General features: G+C 47.3%; 8 protein-coding genes across 8 annotated transcripts; 3 read left to right on the top strand and 5 right to left on the bottom strand.

Annotated features, from left to right (window-relative positions):
- Positions 1-103: 103 nt before the first annotated feature.
- NUU61_009805 (aldo/keto reductase) lies at positions 104-1,199 on the bottom strand (the record flags this gene model as incomplete). The annotated part of the gene is made up of 2 exons (XM_056660330.1): positions 104-547; positions 630-1,199. The coding sequence occupies 2 exons, from the start codon at positions 1,197-1,199 to the stop codon at positions 104-106; spliced, it is 1,014 nt and encodes a 337-aa protein (XP_056506828.1).
- Positions 1,200-1,850: 651 nt separating this feature from the next.
- NUU61_009806 (Zn(II)2Cys6 transcription factor domain-containing protein) lies at positions 1,851-3,361 on the bottom strand (the record flags this gene model as incomplete). The annotated part of the gene is made up of 2 exons (XM_056660331.1): positions 1,851-3,254; positions 3,305-3,361. The coding sequence occupies 2 exons, from the start codon at positions 3,359-3,361 to the stop codon at positions 1,851-1,853; spliced, it is 1,461 nt and encodes a 486-aa protein (XP_056506829.1).
- Positions 3,362-5,627: 2,266 nt separating this feature from the next.
- On the top strand, positions 5,628-6,844 carry NUU61_009807 (uncharacterized protein; the record flags this gene model as incomplete). The annotated part of the gene is made up of 6 exons (XM_056660332.1): positions 5,628-5,685; positions 5,744-5,938; positions 6,000-6,399; positions 6,447-6,568; positions 6,619-6,706; positions 6,769-6,844. 6 exons carry the CDS (start codon positions 5,628-5,630, stop codon positions 6,842-6,844), a joined length of 939 nt encoding a protein of 312 aa, XP_056506830.1.
- A 460-nt stretch (positions 6,845-7,304) lies between these two features.
- On the bottom strand, positions 7,305-8,394 carry NUU61_009808 (uncharacterized protein; the record flags this gene model as incomplete). Its single annotated transcript, XM_056660333.1, has 6 exons — positions 7,305-7,499; positions 7,547-7,640; positions 7,699-7,873; positions 7,923-8,023; positions 8,079-8,238; positions 8,286-8,394. The coding sequence occupies 6 exons, from the start codon at positions 8,392-8,394 to the stop codon at positions 7,305-7,307; spliced, it is 834 nt and encodes a 277-aa protein (XP_056506831.1).
- Positions 8,395-9,925: 1,531 nt separating this feature from the next.
- NUU61_009809 (uncharacterized protein) lies at positions 9,926-10,678 on the top strand (the record flags this gene model as incomplete). The annotated part of the gene is made up of 1 exon (XM_056660334.1): positions 9,926-10,678. The coding sequence occupies one exon, from the start codon at positions 9,926-9,928 to the stop codon at positions 10,676-10,678; it is 753 nt and encodes a 250-aa protein (XP_056506832.1).
- A 2,481-nt stretch (positions 10,679-13,159) lies between these two features.
- Positions 13,160-14,448, bottom strand: NUU61_009810 (uncharacterized protein; the record flags this gene model as incomplete). Its single annotated transcript, XM_056660335.1, has 2 exons — positions 13,160-13,935; positions 13,995-14,448. The coding sequence occupies 2 exons, from the start codon at positions 14,446-14,448 to the stop codon at positions 13,160-13,162; spliced, it is 1,230 nt and encodes a 409-aa protein (XP_056506833.1).
- Positions 14,449-15,062: 614 nt separating this feature from the next.
- NUU61_009811 (ubiquinol--cytochrome-c reductase subunit 7) lies at positions 15,063-15,881 on the top strand (the record flags this gene model as incomplete). Its single annotated transcript, XM_056660336.1, has 4 exons — positions 15,063-15,178; positions 15,391-15,499; positions 15,576-15,629; positions 15,792-15,881. 4 exons carry the CDS (start codon positions 15,063-15,065, stop codon positions 15,879-15,881), a joined length of 369 nt encoding a protein of 122 aa, XP_056506834.1.
- Positions 15,882-16,407: 526 nt separating this feature from the next.
- Positions 16,408-17,742, bottom strand: alkA (DNA-3-methyladenine glycosylase II; the record flags this gene model as incomplete). Its single annotated transcript, XM_056660337.1, has 4 exons — positions 16,408-16,471; positions 16,541-16,663; positions 16,779-17,373; positions 17,424-17,742. The coding sequence occupies 4 exons, from the start codon at positions 17,740-17,742 to the stop codon at positions 16,408-16,410; spliced, it is 1,101 nt and encodes a 366-aa protein (XP_056506835.1).
- Positions 17,743-20,556: the final 2,814 nt, after the last annotated feature.

Below are 20,556 nucleotides of genomic sequence, written 5' to 3' on the forward strand. Positions count from 1 at the left end.
ATCATGTCCAAATTAACTATTTACAGATAGAAATAGATCAAAATTTGCCGAGACATTGTCTTCATTTTTGTATCAAGGCTTAACCTATATACATCTCCCGAATCTAGTGGGTTTTTCCTCTCACAGTACCATCAATGCCTTCCAAGTCACTATACAAACGCCACTCATAGTCCAAGCTGGGGTCATTGAAGCGAGCCTTCGCATCCAAAGTAGCGATCTGCGCCATATCCTCAGGCTTGAGCTCAAAATCGGCCTCCAAATTCTCTTCAATCTGCCAGTCGACAACACTCTTGGGAATGACAGACCGGCCGTTATTGATACCCCACGCAAGAACCACCTGCACAGGACTCTTGCCGTACTTCCGGCCAGTCTCTTTCAGGATCGGCTGGTCGATCACCCGCATCATATGCGCAACCTCCTTAGACCACCCAGTCTGTCGGTAGAAATCGTTCATGTTTCCCAGAGGGCTGAATTGCACAACATGAATACCTAGGGTGCGCAACCACTCGTTGAATGCTTTTTGCTGTAGATATGGATGGACTTCCATCTGATGAACAGCCGGGACCAAAAAGGAAAATGAATTAGCTAGCCCATAAGGATTTGACGGTTTGCATAGATAAACGACTTACTGTAGAGGACTGGTTGATCAAGGTCTGAATTTCACCCATACTGAAATTCGAAACCCCAATAGCCTTGACCTTGCCCGTCTTGGCCACTTCCTCCATCGCCTTCCACGTATCCACGTAAGTCGTCTCGCCCCGAATCATCCGACCATCAACATCTCGCGGGAATCGGTCGGGTCCCCGCTTGAAGGTGCACGGATAGTGCATCAACAAAAGATCAACATAGGGTGTATCCAGGTCCCGCAGGGAGTCATCCACGGCACGCTCCACGTCCTCGGGGTGGTAGTCATTGCACCATAGTTTTGTCCCGAGGAAGATGTCTTCGCGGCCAATACCGCTTTTCTTGATTCCTCTTCCGACTTGCTCTTCGACGTTGTAGACTCGAGCGGTGTCAATTAGGCGCATGCCCTTTTGCAGAGCCCGGCTGACAGTGTCTTCCTGAGATTCGGGGTCCTGGAATGTGCCGAAGCCGAGAGCTGGAATCTTTGCGCCGGTGTTGAGTGTGTAGGAGGTTGCGCGGGTAGCCAGAGTGCGAGAAGAGGGTTGTCGAGTTGGGAGGAAATACTTCTTGTTCATCGCGACTCAGGTTGCTCTGGCTGCAATAGATGCCATGGTGTAGGTTTTAGCTGCTGTGCGCTAGAGGAAGATGTGTACGCTGGATGTGTGCTTTCTTCGGTGGCGTTTAACACTGTCTATTGATTTGTTTCGAGGGCTCTTGCAAGGCATATATTATATAGACGGCTATGTCCAATCGGAGGCAAATGCAAAAACAGCAGGTCCATGATAGCTCTCCCCATACTGTCGCTTCCCCTGAACACGGGTTTAAATATCCAACCGCAAGGAAACACGGCCATTGATTTCGATCCACTCGAAGCGGGGACTGGTAGGGGATACAGTATTCCCGGGTCGGCGGTTGGGACGCGAGACGAGGGCAGTTCCAGAACGGTGCTCTGAATGTGCCTTCAACTCTGGATTTCTTGTTTGGATCCCGCTGTACGAAGCTCATGTGAGGGATAATCTCTTGAACCTCTAGATTGGTGAGATTGGTGTCTTGCCAGATGATTTGCTTGGTTTCCCCTAGCTGTATATTCCGAACAAACAAATGCATACCACCACTTGCCTTGTTCCATCCGAGGCATATCTTAAGGATGTATGGATAGAGCTTTTTTTTTGGAGTATATCCAGAAACACAGAAGTTGAAAACTCTCCAACATAACTACAACTCGCCTATCCCACCACGACTGCATCTTCGTAGATAATCTCTGCTCCTAAGAGCCCCATTGACCCGGCCACCCGATCAAGCCAGGTAAAAGAACGCTGTTCTTCCTTTGGAGTGGTCCCTCCAAGCTCGTATGTGAAACGAAAATCAAAAAGCGGCCCACCACTATCAGTCAGGCCGACACTGCGCGAGGTGGACAAGGATGATGGCGTCGAACCACTGGAGGATGGGGTTTCTTCTTTGACGTAAGCAGGCATAGTTAGCCGGGCGTAGAGTTGTTCGAGGATGCTGATAGCATTAACAGCAGCATTGAGAAGAAGCGACGGACTCGTTTCAGGAAAATCGCTAGGCTCTGGCCCGACAAAAGTACTGGAAATGATGCCCTCCTTCCGCTGGTTGGCGGATGCAAGCATTGATCGTAACTCGTCCGTCAACATCTGGAGTTTATCATAGGTCATATAGACCCGCTGTGCTAAAAGTCCGGCCTGCGGAGAGAATACGCAAACAATTTCCCGTGTCTCTTTAATGTATCCGGGGCATTTAACCAGCTCCATGAAAATCGTCTCGTAGACATCGATATAGAACGACCACTGGCTCTGCTTCTGCGAGTCTTCCTCACGGAGAGTAGCTGCCAGGATCTGCCAGTCGTCGTCGCCCAGGAAACACGGCTCGCCTTCACAGAGCGCGGCAGCGATCAGAAATGGTCTGTAGGCAAAGTGGCAAATGCGTCCAGTTCCAGACAAATGGAAATCCATCCCATGCTTCAGCATCAGTTGCTTTACCGCCCTTGAGTGGTAGACCCAAGCGTCAGGGGTAGTCCGTACATTCATCTCATAGTAAGAAAGAAGAATAACCGCAATAAGCAGGTCATCGGACGAGGCCTCATGCGAACATCTCAGCGCTTGTCTGGTTGCTCCCAGCGCCTGGGAATACTTCTGTCGGCTGAATTGGTGGAGTCTCGGGTCCTTGGTGAGATGGGCGAGGTATTCCGCTGAAAGACACGATACCGATGCATCGTAATAATGCTTAGAACCAAAGTGTTTCACCACCCAGTCCGGAAAGGTCGAACCTTTTCCAAAGCGGAATTCATTATGGAAGAACATGGTTGGGAAGGCCGCGCAGACAAATTCTTTGAACATCCGGGGCTGCTGGTTGATGAAGGCTTGATGGACCAGGGCTGGGTACACACGTTCATCGATGGAACTTTTCGTACCGATCTGCTTTCGCATTGAAACATCTCTGTGGACAGCGTCGGCATCGGTCTTAGCGTGACTACCTCGACCAACTGGGCGCTTTTTGTACCACTTCTGGAGACGAGGTCCCTCGTCCTGGAATTTCCACATACGCGTGTACCCTGGGCATACAACGCCGTGTCTGCGACATTGCGCACACTGCGGCCGAGACTCATCACACTGTTCCCAAATCAGTCTCGCGTCGGAATACGGGAATGAGATAAACTGACCCCGATGTGTCGCTCCCGACAGAGCAAACAGCCCTTACTGGTAGGAACGCCGACCATTGCAATGGATTAATGATATTGGCTAACCTCCCATCCTCCAGCGCCTGGCATGGCACGGTCCTGAGCGATACGAACTTGATGCCGGGCGAGTCCCCTCCGTCGCTTAATCAGCATCCCCATCCCCCTAGGTCGGGAGCATCCTGCTGGGCACCCAGCTAAGGGGGGCCCAAAAATGCCAAGCGGGGCCCAAAATTTGACCTAGTTTTTGGGCCCCCGTCGACTCGCTTAATCGACCGGGGCCCAAAGAATTTCTTCTTATGTAAGCTAATTTTATACACAAATCTTTTTTTCTATCTTTTTTATTCTATATCTACCATATCATGGCACCTTCACAGTATTTCCATGATCCCTTATTTGGACCCCGATTCCGACCACTACGAGAAACTACCCCGGTTGAGCCAGGGTCTGAGTTATCTTCCAGTCGACGTATTACTTATGCGTTAGATCATCTTCTTTATGGTGTATCTGATGTGAGTTTGTTAATCTTTGAATATGCTCAACATATGTTAAGTATATCAAATAGAGAGGCTATACCTTCCAGGATGATCAACCGAGAATCTTTTCAACTCCTGAGGAAGATGATTCTCTATCTGAGTTAAATCGGATAGAGGAACAGTCTAACTCTACGAATTCAGATGAACAATCTGATCAAGCTTTATCCCAATTTAATATGGGATTACCTCAATCTGATATTGAAAAATACGGTATTACTGTTAGTGCAAGTGCCCATGAATCAGTCATCATTCATCAAGTTCAGGAGCATCTTCTATTACCAGAGTATCCAACAACAGATCACTCTGGGGTTCTTCATCTTGTACATCTTAAAAGGAATCCCTTTTTAGGGAAGGAGCAAGATCAGCCAAACGCAAATCTTGTTACTACAGAACTTGCATCTGAGGTAAACTAAGAATACCCTTTGCATATGAGTAACATATGTTTACTATATTATAGATACAATTCGGAATCAGCAAATCAGGCCAAGCAAAAAGAGTCTCTCTTAAATGTCTACAAAAGCATTCAAAAGATGAAGAGGCATTTGCTTGGCATCGATCATATACTTGTTCTGGTATTCGGCATTGTGAACAAATTCATCCAGAACTCCTTACGCCATCATCCTCTTATGATCGTGTTGATCCACAGCTTTTTTATCAACTTCGAACCAAAGCAGCGCATTCACCGGCATTCACAGTTCACCAAGAGATCCAGCATTCAACAAAAGAGTAAGTTGAACATATATTGAACATATGTTCAGCATATGTTCGACCTCTTGTTAATATATTTTATCTTTAGATACTACTGGGCTTTTCGACGAACTTGGGATGAGAACAACGGCCCTTGCGAATATTGGGATAGAAGCCAGCGAACCTGCCATGGACAGTTACCGACAATTTGGACAGCAAATGGGGTATGTTTTTCTCTTATATAATTTACATATTTATTAATTTGCTATAGATTACTTGGTTAGGTTGTCCGAATTCAGCCCCAAATCAGAGATGGCATAAAGCTCAATCAGTCCCGCGCGCCACTAGCGGGATTGATATTTCCTTCCTTAAGATACTTTGTGATAAGGATGGATTAAGAGCAACTGGTATTCAAGACCATTGTTGCTACTATGTTATCCATCAAAAGCAACATTCAAGACGTTGGTGTGGTATGTTTATTACATATGTTCAGCATATGTGTTGAATATTGTTCACTTATATTAAATCTAGATTCTGTCCATTTTGGAGGCCCAGGACGTATAATTTCTCGCCAATGCGAGGTCAAGTTCAACCTCTTTATCCCATGTTCTTGGGATCGATTTCCTTTCATTCTTCTTGTCGCTCGGGGTAATCATACCCATTTTCCACCTCCACCTACAAAGATGCCAATAGAGATTGGCCATCAAATTGCGAATCTTATTTCAAAGCATGATCTTTTAGGGCTAACTGCTCGTAAGTTTATGTTTTCACCAAAGTTTAGCCAGCTCATCAAGACGTACAATACATCAACTCTACGTCATATTCACCAGAGTTTGAATATTGAGGATAGAGTTACTGCTTTAATTCATAAGCAGCGTCTTCTAGCCTATCCTCAAGGCACAAGCTTCGCAGGTGTATGGCGAGAATATCTTTTTGATCAGGCAAAACCAAATGATCAACAATGGATTCGTGATATCCACTTCTTCGATGAGAATCAGCAACTTTATCTCATTATATGCTGTACATATGAACAAGCCAAGCTCTTTCAATGTGTACAGCATATTGAAATAGATCTTGCATTCAAGATGGTCCAAGGAAAGACAAGAGTATTCTCAATTGCTGCAACTAACCCTTTGACAAAAAGTAAGTTTTCTTATTATTTTTTATTAAAACTATATTATATTTACTAATAAAATTATAGAGATTAATACATATGCTTATGCTTTCATTAATTATGAAACGCGTGAGTCATATCGTATCCTCTTCGAGAGGATCTTTAAAGTCTTAGGGGATGCTGGGAGGAAAGAAGTCCGATGGGCATATCAGAATCATTATTCTGATACTGCTGAGGGAATCCGCACTGTCACAGTTGATATGTGTAAAAAACAGGCTCCAGGTATGTATTTAACATATGTCGAGCATATGTTAAACTTATTTATTTACTGGTCTAAATATAGGGCTTGGAGACTATCTTGCTGGACTTGATCCTCGCTGGACATGGTCAGAACATCTTCAACATGTGTTGATTTTCTGTCAAACCCATGTTAAACGTGCTTTTCGGAAGAAGTTTGGTGATCATCCTGCTACTGCGATAATCAACTATATCTGGGAAGCAGATTCAAAACAGGCTGTTCTGAGCTTAATGGAGGCGATGATTTCGCAGTTCCCCGAGACAGAAAGTTGGGTTAAAAATAAGCAGGTTGATTGGATTCTATCTAGTATTACACCTGAGGCATCTAAGATTCCTATTCATTGGTGGATTCAAGCCCCCCATCATACAGGGATCTGCGAGAGTAGTCATTTTGTTGATAATGAAGCTGTTGGTCGAAAACAGGCACTTCTTACAGCAATTCTAAGGTATGTTTTTTAATTTATTTTAAGATATATTACTAATAATTTCTTAGGACGAAAGGACATGTTCACGAAATGTTCCAAAAAAATCAATTTGAGACTCAGCATGGGATTGATTTCACTTGGCGTTCAAATGACATTGTGACCCGGATAGCAAAACAAAATCACAGAAAGGGTCAGTAAGTATGTTAAGCATATGTTAAGTATATGTTAACTTTAATCTAGACAAACGTCGCCGGGCTGCTGCACTTCGAAGAGAAAGAAATCCAGCACAAGCTCGAGATGTTACGAACCCATACGAAAATGATGAAGAGTACGCTCTTTCTTCTATCTGGGATTCTACTCCTCAATCTACACCTCGAGCTAATACTCTAGATACTCGAGGATCGCCAACACCAAGCATACAAGCTGCACCAAATACAAGAGCACGATCTTTACGAGCAAGAGCTAGCGTATCAGCTTTATCTCAACGACGTGCTCAGTCACATACTTTACGCCCACAGGTAAGCTCACCGGCTCTAAGATCTACTGTCGAAGGTCAATCACAATCTCAGCTTGAAGCCCTTCAAGCTGAAGTTGACCATCTACGGAGGTTGAATCAAATTAAGGAGCTAGAGAGACAAAAAGAGGAGTTACTTAGGAGTTTAGCTTAGTTGTGAATTATTTTTTACGTATTTTCTATATATAACAACAGTAAGTTCGACATATGTTCAGCATATATTAAATATATAAATAAATAAATGATATAGTACAGAATAAAATTATACTATATAATATCTAATTTTTTTACTAGAAATATTTTAAAAAAAAAATTCAAAATAAAAAAAAATTCCAGCGATTTAGGCATATGTTCTGCATGTAATCTGCGTGCATCGTCAACCATCATAATCTACATACAAACTCCCTTACATCTAGGAGTTCATCGACTCAAGTCCCTCCTCCTCATCTCCAGGAGTGTTCTCGGTAAGAACACCTGCATCAGTTTCCTCCTCCTCCTGCTCCTCCTCATCATCACCATGATCGCTAGCATTGGGGGTGCCAGCAGGCTCCGAAGCAGCAGTCAGGCTAGGGAAAGGCACAGGATTGGGAGGGGGATCACGTCCACGCTGTAAAACGTTAGCATATGCTCAGCATCTCCGAAGGATAAACTTACACGACGGCTGCGGTTGCCAGAGGTTGGGGTAGTAGGCTGCTGGAAACGATGGAAACGGCTACCAAACTGGCGCCGGAAGTCGGCATCCTCTCGACTAAACATGAACTTAGCATATGCTCCGCGTATATAAACTGTAGATACAAAACACTTACGCGATACGCTCCAGGGCATCGCACCAGTGACCGATCGGGCCCGTCTCAGGACCACGGCCTGGCTCATTGAGGTACATGGCATCGCGCCAGCCCCCAGTCAACACCCACTTCTTCAAAGCATTCTGCCCAGCGAGCATCTCCAGAGCAGTCTTTGCGCGGCGGTCAGGGATAAAAGCTATCTAGCGTTAGCATATGCTCAGCGTATAAGAGGTATATGGACTGACTGGCTCCAGAATGCTCATTGCGTAGGTGCCGGCGAAAGGCAGGCTGCTTCTCGAAGGTGAGACCACACATGGTCTGGCTGCCATCAACCAAAATATCGCAACTAGGGATCATACGGTCAGTATTCAGCCAGCATATGTTGGGCATGTGGTACGTACACCAGGCTGTTCTCTTTGTTCAGGAGGACAAGTGGATTGGGGGGTGGGTTGTCCGCGTTCGCAATATCACCAGCCTTGATGTCGTACTTGCGCAGTCCTGCAGCAATCGCGTCGTGCCACGCCTGAGGTTTCCAGCCAATGTTGTTGTTTGGGATAGGCCCTGCATATGCTCAGCACAAGTCGAAAAGACGCGGCGGGGTTGCTTACCATGTGCATAACCGACCAGAGGGTTGGGGTTCACAGCACTGTGGACCTGCGAGATATCAAAATGGCCACGAGTGAGGCCCAGGCCAGGATGATGAGCGAGGTTAGACATTGTAGATGCTGAGCATATGCTCAAAAGACGCGTTGAATGTGTGGAAAGAGATGTAAATAGCAAGGTAAACAGAAGGTGGGAGGGTAAAGAGAAGCAGAAAGTGGTGTGGTGGTGAGGATGGATGAAGATATATCTTCGTTTCTTTGTTTACATTTTCGTATACCCCTCTTATTTTCTTTGTTTGTATCGTTGCTAGGTTTTGCATATGTTTTGGAACATGGATTTTTTGTATGTATTTAATAAAAAATCACTGTAAACACTATAAATATAGAGATATGAGGTTATATAGAGTTGATCTATGGATAAAGAACGTATTATTAGTAAGAAATTTCATTATGCATAAAATATTTTGGGCCCCGGTCGACTTAGTGAGCTGGGGGGGGCCCAAAAATTTCGGCGTAATATTCTCCCGACTGTTGGACCCCTCTTGGCATTTTTTGGGCCCCCCTGGCTGTAACCCGCATCCTGCTGTCAATGTGAGGATGCGGATAGGCGGCAGTATTATCCACGAGAATAATCAATTTCCAGATGACCTATCACGGGGGAAGGGAAATAAATCACATATCCTCGAAAAGCTCCGACACCCGCTCAAGGTACCTTGCTACAATCCTGGATGTCAAGCATTGCAAACATCCCAGACACTCAGTCAACCCAACTGTCCTCGCTTTCTCTAAGGGAAGTACACTTCTCTTTGTACACGTCCATATCAGATCTCTCTAAATCTCTGAACAATTTCCACTGAGCTATGACGTGAATCCCTTTTACGTTAAGCATATCCCTGGGAGGCATATTGCCGAATCTCCTAAAATGGGGATCAGGGGATTATGGAACTTACGTGTGAACGGTTAAGAGAATGCCCGATGATTGATCGTGAAAAGCTTTATAGGTTAAATCAGACCTCTGGTCCGTCATCCACGGATTCGAGTGAGCCCACCAGAAGCAGCCGAAACGGTACGCAGAGTCGAGCAAAAATATAACAAAACTATCAATCTTGGATCCGGTTTCTTTTTGAAGCCCGTTAGATCCGTACTTCTATTTTACCTACACTCTCGATTAGGATACGGGTACTTTTACTCTTTCGAAGCGGTCTACTGTTAATAGCGTTCTAGCACCTCTAGCACTTCAAGCCAGCCTAGATAAGATATATAAGACCTCAAGTATTTCCGTCGAGTCCTTGCGACAAACGCCTTGTCCCCCAATTCCTGATTCTGAAACATATGACGACTCGCAATTTGACTCAGTAAACCTGGAACCCTAGCATTACCAGGCAGATTTGCCTACGCCCATGATCGAGCTTCAACATTTCTTCTTAGATTCCGTCTTTTTATGGCGTTCCTGGATTGACGACCCTAGCACCCGGCTTTATGGAAGCCGTGTATTTAATTCATTGAGCAGAGCTATCCTACGTCTCGTTTCATGGGATTTTGAGGTGTCTTACGACTGTGGCGTGCCACTGCCCATCAACCATAGTTCGACCCCTAGCTGGCAGTTCCCTGGAGAAGAACAGTACTGGTTTCACGGGTTTCTTATTATGCTGCAATCGGATCTTGAGTCACCTCAACTGCTTCGCACGGCCGTCGCTAGAGCCAACGCGTTCATCAACAGTTCTGGTCGCATACCTCACAAAGTTCGGACCATCCTAATCTCATCACGCCATGTGGCTTTCGTCGAACTATCCCAACACACCACTACGTGCAGCGAGGCTCTTCCGCTTCTGACCGATTCCTCGGCAACGCAATGCTCCCCGGGGTTCCGGGTATTAGCCCAGGTTCTATCCTCCGATTGCTGGAAAACGACTTGGGCTCATCGAGAGAAGTGGCCTTTTTCCATGCCACCAGAGGTTTCATCAGAGATTCTCCATAGCTCAGAGCCAAGAGATGCCGTTTCGTTTGCACAAGTTTCCTTCGAAAATGAACGATGGTATTATGCTTCAGCGCCCCAGTTTAGGGATGTTTCGGTGCGAAGCCTGGGCCTGTCTATGCCCTGCTGCGGCGATCGTACCGGGTTAGAGGATTCGGGCGTTCACTGTAGCAAGTGTTTTGTATGGCAACATCAAAAGTGCATTAGGCTAGAAACCTTTCCATCTGACAATTCATCTGTGCCATTTGTCTCGAGGAGGACCCGAAAGCGACACGCCTCACAGCCGGTGGGATTAACAGACTCGATGGCCGGTCTGAAAGAAGAATGTGCGCTATCAAAATCGATGGATCCGTCAAGGGCCTTCGAGTGCGGCTCTCCCAGCCTGCGCACCTTCGACCAGAGCTACGGCTTATTGGGGATCTAATTAATAAGATTCCAAAGGGCTTGGTTGATTTTACTATTCGGTTCAATGGAGTCTTTGCAGGATTAGCAGATGGTCTGGATGATATAGCATTTGAGAAAAACTGCCGATAATGAAGTGATTTTTTGCCGCCAATTCAAAGGACACCAATTTCATGTTGGGCACTTGGCAACAAATGCCATCACTATCGTCTATCTTCCAAGCTTTAACTTCGGATCTGAGTTAAGATCTACTCCAAGCTACAACAGTCGTTCTATTTGGGGAGGAAAGGAGAGTTCATTGGTAGACAAAAAACTTCAATTCAGAAAGACAAGCTCGATGCTTGAAACGGACAAAAAAAAACCGATAATACTTCAACTCAGAAAGATAGAAAACAAGCGAGTACTGGCGATTGGCATATTCGCTGAAGTTGATTTGGTAGACGGGAAAACCATCAGAAAAGCACGCCGCAGTCAGAGCGAAGAAGATACCCTGCTGATTGCCCGCGAAGCTGCTATCTACAACATTGTAGGCGACCATCCTCGCATTGCTCAATATATCCCCCAGGAAAGAACCGACTATATCGACAACAAGTACAACAAGTACTATCCACACGGCGACCTTGCCAGTTTCTGTCGGGAAAGAATCACTCTTGAACTTCAATCAAAGTAGTTCCAACAAATGATCGTGGCTATGGTGGCTATCCATCGCCATGGAGTTATCCACTCTGACCTTGCGATGCGGCAATTTTTTGTCGATGACGAGTTGAATTTACGCCTAGGCCATTTCAGCTCATCTCAATACCCTGACCATCCTGCACTGGGATATGAGAAGGCGACACACTGCTTGCCTAGAGACTATGAGTTGTCAAACACAATACAATCTGATCTCTTTGCCTTAGGGTCCACTCTATATGAGCTGGTTACTGGTAAGGCCCCGTACAGTGAACTGTACGATCCTAAGCCTCAAGAAAATGTCCCGTCTAGCGACGATGATATCAGAGCACGAGTTACGTGCGAACGTATTGCGGATCTTGAAGATGAGCGGCGATGTTATTTTAGGATGCTGGAACGGAAAGTTTTCCTCGGCAGAGGAAATGATCCACCTATATTAATGATAGCTAGGATATCAATCTAATAAATAATAAAAAGTCTTATGGATATACTACTCATGGGCAGCTTTTGGATCATTGCAGAACTACTGGTGATTGTGAACGTATACTGGTTGGGTTACGAGTTTCATAGTTCTGAATGGCTTTATCCACTATTATGGTGGACCACTTTCTAAAATACAATCATGACATAGAGCCCTCGTGTCAAGTTACTATTTATTTTGATACCAGAATAACCTATAGCTGGCTTCATTAAGTATATATAGATGTGTTTGAGGAAGAAACATAAGTGGAAAGACAGCAACATCTCCATCTTCAGCTCAATCAGAATTTTCAGTGTATTAAAGGATCATACCCGGGTGTTCAAGTGTTTAACAACCCGGGAATCAATATTCAAAGAAAGGATCATCATTTGAAGCCAAGGGAGATGATTGTGTCTTTTTCATTGTGGGCAGAGTGCGTGGACCAGATCATGTAAACGGTATTTCAGGATCATGAAATCAACATGCCACTGGATTCTCGCTTGGGCGTAACAAAAACACCCAAAAGTGTACTGTATATTCTTGTTGAATCGGCTGTGGGAGGGCTCGAGATTGTCTCGAGATGATTGTCGAAACTGTTTTGATGATAAATGGGAGACAGGTGTGCTGCGCAGAGTGCTGCAGTCGTCCTAGAATTAGTTTGGACATATGAGAATTGGCATCATAATTCTCGCATGGCCCTGTCGGGGACTGTGGAAGGTTGTTGAGAAGTTGGAAAGACGATGGCAGAGAACATCCCGAAGAAAAAAAGTCGTCCGCAGGAATTTCGACATTGTCACATGACCGCTTGTTGACACCCACTCCACACTACGAAATTACCAGTGTGATTCTTATATTTTTTTTTTTTTACTTGACTTACTGGAGTAGCTGCATTAAGAGAAGAGAGGCATAGAACACCCATGTATTCATGAGAGTCAAAACAATAGGAAGGATAACCAGGTGATGTATGTACAGGATGGACATGCAAATCAACGGGAAATGGGAATGGTCGAATGAGAAGCAGAAAAGGAGACTCGCTCAGAAAAATCAACATCTTTGACAAGAACACACAAACAAGAAACAAAAAAGAGCATATGAAGCCCCAGCCCCAACTGAGTATTGGCAAAGGGGTCACATGTCAGGGCCGCCCTAGAAAATCAGACGCTGCCATCTATGCTGAGAATCCTCGAACCGGGGAATATTTTAAGAAATGCAGGGGAATCATGACCCTCTCAGGAGAGTATCTGCAACTTCATGGTTTCAACCACCGCGGACGTCTGTACAGGTGGGGGGGAAGGTAGAGAATGCCATGTCCAGGAGAATGAGAGGAAATTTGACAGTGCCGAGGTGGTAAGAGATTTGATGGTGAGGTCATTAGATCATGCTCGATGTATCGGCGGCCTCTTCGGCCATTTTTCGCTTCAGCGCGCCATCATGCTGGAAGGTGTGGATGAGCTTCCGCAGGTACTCGTAGGTGAGCATAGTCGTCATGGCGGCCGGGACGGCCCGGAACAGATTCGTGCCGATCCCGGAATAGAATGCGCGCCAGCCTTCTTCCTGCAAGATAGTCTGACATGTGCGCACCATTCCACTGTAACGGGGCCGGTTAGGCATTCCGTCGGACGACGACGCAATCGACGACCGGCCACGATCATAAGGGTGATGCAAACCTCCACGGAAGGCGATTTCCTCCGGTGAGGGGGCGGGAGCGGTGCGCTGCTGCGTCTGCAGTCGGGTCCGCAAGACCTCGTGCGGGTAGGTGACGGTGCTAGCGCAGATCTTGCTGAGGAAGGTAGCGAATGAAATGCCAATCCAATGTGAGCTCCCGGTGTCCGGGTGCTCCCCGATTCCATAGCCCGTGAATGCCATCTTCAGATATTCGTAGAGGGGGAATTGGATGGCCACGTGGGTGAGACCCAGCAGAGCCGGGGTCAGGCCAGAGTAGAATGAGCGAATCCCCTCGATTTGGTACATTTTACGGGCAGCGTCCCATGTGCTCGAGTATTGCCATGGTGCCCGCAGTCCTTCACTGCTTTTCTTGAGGCTCTGTGACATGAGCCGTGTCTTGATGACCCAGATAGGGTTTGTCACGATCGTTGAGCATGCTCCGGCTGTGATTGATGCATAGCCACGGGACAACCACCAACTTCCTATTAAAAGAGTCAGTAAAATGAACCAGCATATGAACGATATGAACCAAGACACCAACCTGTCTGGTCGTAAAAATATTCACGAGTCCGGTCATAGACCGCCAGATACACGGCCCAGGTCGGAAGATACCCTAACAGCATCGGCCCAAGACCCTGGTAGAGACCGCGAATGCCATCTTCCCGCCAAATCATCCTTCCGGTGCCCAGCATCCCGCGATACAGCGTCTTTGCCTCGACCGTTTGCCCGCCTCGTCGGGCAAAGCCGCCTTGGGCTTGCAGCTTGGTTTTGATGACATCGAGTGGGCATGTGACAATCCCAGAAGCCACGCCAGCACTGGCTCCGCAGAAAGGAGCAATGTAGAAGTTGGGAACACGGGTCGACAGAATCTCTATGCGGGTGAGGAAGGCGGATTGCGGCGACACAGTGGGCGCGGCGGCGGCATCTACATGCAAGTTTTGCGGAGACTCGGAGCCGCTCGCAGCTCCAGGAGCTCCTCTGCCTTCTGAATGCATTGTAGTGGCCAGCGCTCACGCAGAGTTGTCTGTCCGTCTTGATCACCGAGGGCTCCGGGACTCAAGCATATCGGGAGCTCGATCCGGAACCCAAGAGCTCTGTTTCAAGTCGCGGGAGGGATTTAAGGGATGGTTGAAACTGTCGGATCGAGGTGTGGGAGAAATATGTGATCAAAATGGAAGATTGGCGGAGGTGGGTTTTCTGGAGCAGCCGATGGTTACCGAACCAGTGCTTGGATGCAATGCCCTATTATGCAGCACGGACGCGGGGCTTGGTTCTTAGCCAGCAAGCTTCCCTGTAGGAGCAGGGATCACACAGGGCCTTAGGTATCAACGAATCCCATATTCCTGGGATCTCACAAAAGAAAAAGGGGCGTCGGATCTGACATAGGAAACCCGTTGAGTGGTGTGAGGTGGAGTCACCGATTGGCATTCAACCGTCTCCCCACGGAATGATCACGTGTAGTTGCAGTTATCGCCTGAGGCGGTGATATTGCTATTTTAGGGCTAGCGCAACAAGCTCCGTTTTGCACAACCCAACATCGGGTCATCTCGTGTCCAAGACTGCCCTCCCAATTCCTCCCCCAACCCTCCTCCATTGGGATACTCTCAAGATGTCTGCCCCTTCACTCACCAGCTACATTGTCAAGCGCCCGTGGCTCAAGCGCTGGATGACCCCGCTGGCCCAGTGGTACACCGACGCCGCCGGCTACAGGAGACTCGGACTCAAGTAATTCTCGCCCCTCCGAATGGTCCCTTTTGCGCCCGCATCTACGATTGAACACAACCGGAGGATGGACAATGTGCTCGACTACAATCAATTGCTATATTCAGTGGCTGAGATTGCGACCGAGTCGCATTGGCCTGGCTGTCCCCGGTCGATCAGAAATATGTCGCGGGTGTCTTGGATTCAACAGCAAATGCTAACCATCCCGCTATTAGGTTCGATGACCTGATCCCCGAAGAGAGCGAGAATGTCCAGAAGGCCATCAAGCGCCTTCCCGCCAAGGAGGCCTATGACCGTGTCTTCCGTATCCGCCGGGCATTCCAGGTTCGTGCATCCGACTCTCTCCGCCCCTTTCCCCTTCGACGTATACTCTTTGTCTAACCAGTCCGGTCAATTGCAGTGCTCTATCTCGCACACTCTCCTCCCTGCCAACGAGCAGACCAAGCCCTCCGAGGTGAGTCTTTTTCCCTCGTCCCTGATCCGCTCTCCCCGCATAGACCCTCATCTCGGCCAATCCTGTTGCAAGGATTTGTCACATCCACCTTAAGGCTGTTTACCTACACTTACCACGCACCCTTAATGGAAGAACATAATGCTGATGGACTGGATCGTATAGGACGTCGAGTACCTCAGCCCGATCATCCGCGAAATCGAGAAAGAGGCCAAGGAGCGCGTGGACCTCGACAACCTTGTTGTCCGCAAGTAAACATACCCCGTTACTTGTTTCAACCAAACAATGAAAACTAGAATGGAAACCAGTGGACAGGGACGGACCACATGATCTAGACGTCGGGGAGTGTGCTTTTTCTTTTGCGATGTGTCTGGCCCGATTGCTGTCGGTGGCCAGGGGCTTGGTCATGCAACATGCAACCTGTGTGTACTGATACTGTACAAATCGATTTTCTTTGCGCTGTCTCTTATCCTCGAGTATACCGCTCTGTACTTGCAACCCGGCTATAGCTATGTCGTGATCGCCAATGCATTGGTTGCGTCTGCCCGCTGAGTTAGGTTGGGTTCATAGTGTTCTCATGCTAGGAACCACCTAGACACCCTAACCCATAAACAGGACTATTTCTTCTCTTGGTCTATGATATTTTCTAACCCCATACGCCATATCAGATAACGAGATTTATGGTCAAGTATTCCGATTCTATACTACAATATCAACAACATCAATCTCAACGCCAACCATGCACATGATACTATACAACCCCAGTCTATAGCCGGGGATACTACCCGCCAAGGACAGCCACATCGACGTTCTCGATGCGCCACATATACCACATAAACAGACTCCTGTAAGATCAAGTCAACAAGGTCATCTTTAAATCAATCGAGAAGCTTCATCACTGGGAAAACACATACCTATATGGAGCAAATTTGGCAGCTAAATCTAGCATGTCCTTTTCGGCCATGTACTTGAATTTCCCGCCGCCCTTGCCTTTGAGTTTGTTGACATCTCGACCGACAAATGCAGCGCAGCCTCGTCTGTTAAGGTCAGTCCAGGGTATTCCAAGGTCTTGACTTGAAGAACTGAAGAGTACATATCGCAATCGATCCTCCAGTGGAGGAAATCATAGAGCAGGGAGGTGGAAAGACTTACTGCACACCCAGATCGCCAGTGGAAAAGACATCGATGCGCTTAAGAGCAAAGCACGCAAACATCTCAACCGACCACCGACCCAACCCCCGCACAGCAGTGAGTTTCTCAACAAGCTCCGCATCACTAGCGCGCGCCAACATCTGCGCGCTCAGCTCGCCGCTAGCAAACTTCTCCGCCAGACCCTGGATATACTCCGCCTTGCGCTGCGACAAGCCCGCCGTGCGCAGCGTCGCAATATCGCACCGCGCCACCTCGGCAGGCGTCGGGAACCGCGTGAACCGGGGTCGTCCACCAGTACTATCAGTGCTATCGACGCCATCCACAGCCGGCGGGAAGAAGAGACCCAGGAATTTATTGCGAATGGACTTGGCCGCGGCGCCCGACACCTGCTGTCCGATGATGCTGCTGGTCAGGCTGTTGAACGGGTCGATTTCTTCGGCCAGGCCCGCCGGCGAGAAGAGCGGACATGGGTGCTGCGCGACCACGGGCTGCAGGCGCGGGTCGGCGGCGATCAGGTGCGCCACGGCCTGCTCGAGAAGCGTTCCAGTTGTGGCGACGGGTCGGGGCAGGCCTGTCTTTGAGGGCGAGGCTTCGGCTGTGGAGAGTGGGTAGGCTACTACCGAGGAGCCATGCGGGGTGAGGAGCGTTGCGTTTGTGCAGTGCGGGTCGACGGGCCGGTCCAGGGGAGGGGGGTGAGGTGTCGGCGGTTCGCGGTGATGTCGGAGGGAGGGTTCAGCTTGTCGTCATCTGTGTTCTGCGGTGTATCTGTCGCTGGAGGTTCTGGAGACCAGTATGAGGTCCTGGACTTTGCTGGTGGTTTTGTCGGTGTCTTTGGAACTGTCTTCTTGGGTTTGGTTGGTTTGGCGACTGCGCTGTGCTGTACGCGGGTCACTTTGGGAGTTGCGCTTTGCAGCGGGGGCGTCTGGATGGCAGCGCCTAGTCGCGCTGACCGTCTGAGAGACATTCTTAGGGGTGTATCGAATCAACAGTGGTTGGGTTGGGTGAATGGCAGTTGGCGGGGATATGTGGGGAGAAGCTCCAAGGTCTGGCGCTGAAGGTTACCCGTGCCAAGTAATCGCACAGGGAGCTATCTCGGATATATTGAAATAATCCAGTGCAATCAAGTCATAGTAAACTCAGTGATGTTGTTTTTTATGGGAATCCTGTGCTGGATATGTCTGGAACGTGAGGTCGCCGAGTGGAGTCGAGTGCATGTTCTTGGTTCTCGACCCTGAAGATCTGACGATCAGCTTTGGGGAAATATCTACTGTCAGTTGATGTTGCAGCCTGGTGTAAATGAATGTTCTAATGCTCTTTTGTCGTTAGTTGTTAAATTGGAGGTGGATGGGGAATGGCATTCGTGCACTCGGTTATCTATATATTCTCACGGAAATATATATATATCCCCAAGTGATTCGGAAACTATCTTTTATCGGGTTAGGTCAGACTAGTCGTTGATATCCATGAATATTCTTTTTCTGAGTTTATTAAAAAAAAAGGAAAAAAAGGAAATGTTGAGATATCTAGCTATACTCGAGTCAACATACTGCCGGACAATGCCATACAATGACAATGTTCGGTTGATGAGTCGCGATAGTACCATCCATGGATGGCTGTAAGTAATGTCATGCGATTGGCTGTCTCCTTCGCTGTATCTTCCACGGTTCATCCAGTAACGAGCCCGATCTCGGTAATCCATGAATGTAATGGCAAATGTAATGGCAGTTGGAAATGCGCCTTCGGTGTCGGACTACAGACAAGGCTACCAAACAGAGAAAATGGCTCATACCGACTAGAAGCGTATGTTTAGAAGCAAGTATATCCGTTGCGAGGAAATACAATTCCAGAAAAATCCACTCCCGAGTCAACATGAGAAAAACCAGAAAAATTTAACCGGTGGGGTCGAAGTAGATATTGGATCCACCAGTCAGACATGACAATTCCGATGTTGCCTAACTATTTTACGCCCAAAAACCATGCAATCCTTGCTGACTATTGGCGCCAATACCAGGAAGAAAAAAGCTTCGCCCGGGTCCAACTCAATGGGATTGGACTGGATGGATTGAAGATACGCCACAAGTGTGGAATCAAATGAAATTGAAAAACAAAAGAGTGTGTGGTCCCATGTTGTTAGGAATGTGTCCAGCCTCGCCCCCTTGACCGTTCTCAATTTGCCCCTTCGGTGTTGGTATTGAAAGGTTGTACACATTCCCAGGGATATATTAAAAAAAAAAAATAGCTTTTTGGCGAGGCAGATAGGCGTGGAATGTGAATCACAATACCTACCTAGGTACCAAACCATCTCACGTTATGATTTCGCTGGACTTGATTGCTAGAGAGCTCCATCCCGCACGGACTGGACTTGGCTTGAAGCCGCGCGGTGGCCCCTCCGACCAAATGTTATATTTATTTATGAATATTATGATTCTGATTATGAGGATTACCTGGTATTTTGAGATTATTCTTGGGTGAAACAAGGCCCCCTGTCCTGCAGAACAGTGCATCAAGCTGGGTTCAAGATGCTCAACCAATTCGAGTATCTAGCGATGAAGCAGCCATTTATAACCAAAATCAAAGAAAGTAAGAAAAAAAAAAATTGAATTCATAGTGATAATGGAGTACTGCGAGAAATTAAAGCAGAGCAACTGGGAGCCGATCTGAAACATTTGGCAAGTTTACAGAAGTTTACAGATATGCTCGGCGTTACCACGGTCTGACTGTAATTTAATACAAATTAAAATGAAATCACATACATCTATTTACTACGTACAGTATATACATATTCTCAGCTGAGGACTTTGCCACTGGCTGTATCTTTGAAAAGTGCAGCACTAACGTTGAAGCTCCGTTTGATAGACATAGCACAAAAACGGCCCTCAAGCACTAGTTGTACGATCGTCGCGCCTCCGACAGGGGGAGACTTGGCAGATCGCCCGGGCAGATCCATGAAAGCGACAGGATTTGATTTCGACTGAATCATCACGACATTGGATGGGAACTTGCTGTGGGTGTATAGAAAGCGGCAGTGCATATGTATATGTACCCTACCTAGGTACTTTCCAACGTGACATATGCTTTGCGTATATTGTGTGCGTATAGAATGGTTCAAACCAAAGATAAATAAAACAGGGCAAATGGTCCCACAGCCCGATTTTTGCCACTGCAATCAGACGGTCTGCGGACTGGAAAGGGGTTGCCGAGGAGACAACCTTGGAGGTAGATTGATCCCCATTGAAAACATTGAAATTTGCAGAATTGCACATCCGGCAGGGGGCGATCAATTTTTCAAGTGAGGATTGTCATCTAGGAGAGTCATTCCACCGTGCCAATCAGCGCCCGAGCATACCGGGCTTTTCTTAACGAGAGCAGCAGGGGGGATACTAGCGGGTCCTTGAAAGGTTTGGATTCCCGTAAATTTGGATCGACCATCACAGCAGACTGGGTCATTCCGAGTATATTATAGATTATGTACTATATTTTGCTGTGGACGGGGGATGGGCTGACAGGAATTATTCAGGTGTATTTAGTTCAATGGGTTAGGACTTATCTTTCTGGGTACTCTTACCATAGAGCAATGGGAGGAAACTCCAGTTAATCAATCTAGGATGATCAGGGGCAGCTCGAGATTGGATGTGCGGATGACGACAGATACATGATACATGATACATTAGACAGGACAACCATACAAGTCCATTGTACTGAAGCTTGTATGGTAGCCGATAGTCCAATCAGAACCTACTGAGAAGTTGAAACCACAACATGGTCGCCTTGGTGTATA

The sequence above is a fragment of the Penicillium alfredii genome (genome assembly GCF_028826965.1).
Source record: "Penicillium alfredii strain IBT 34128 chromosome Unknown utg000012l_segment0_segment0, whole genome shotgun sequence".
In the NCBI taxonomy this organism is placed as follows: domain Eukaryota; kingdom Fungi; phylum Ascomycota; class Eurotiomycetes; order Eurotiales; family Aspergillaceae; genus Penicillium; species Penicillium alfredii.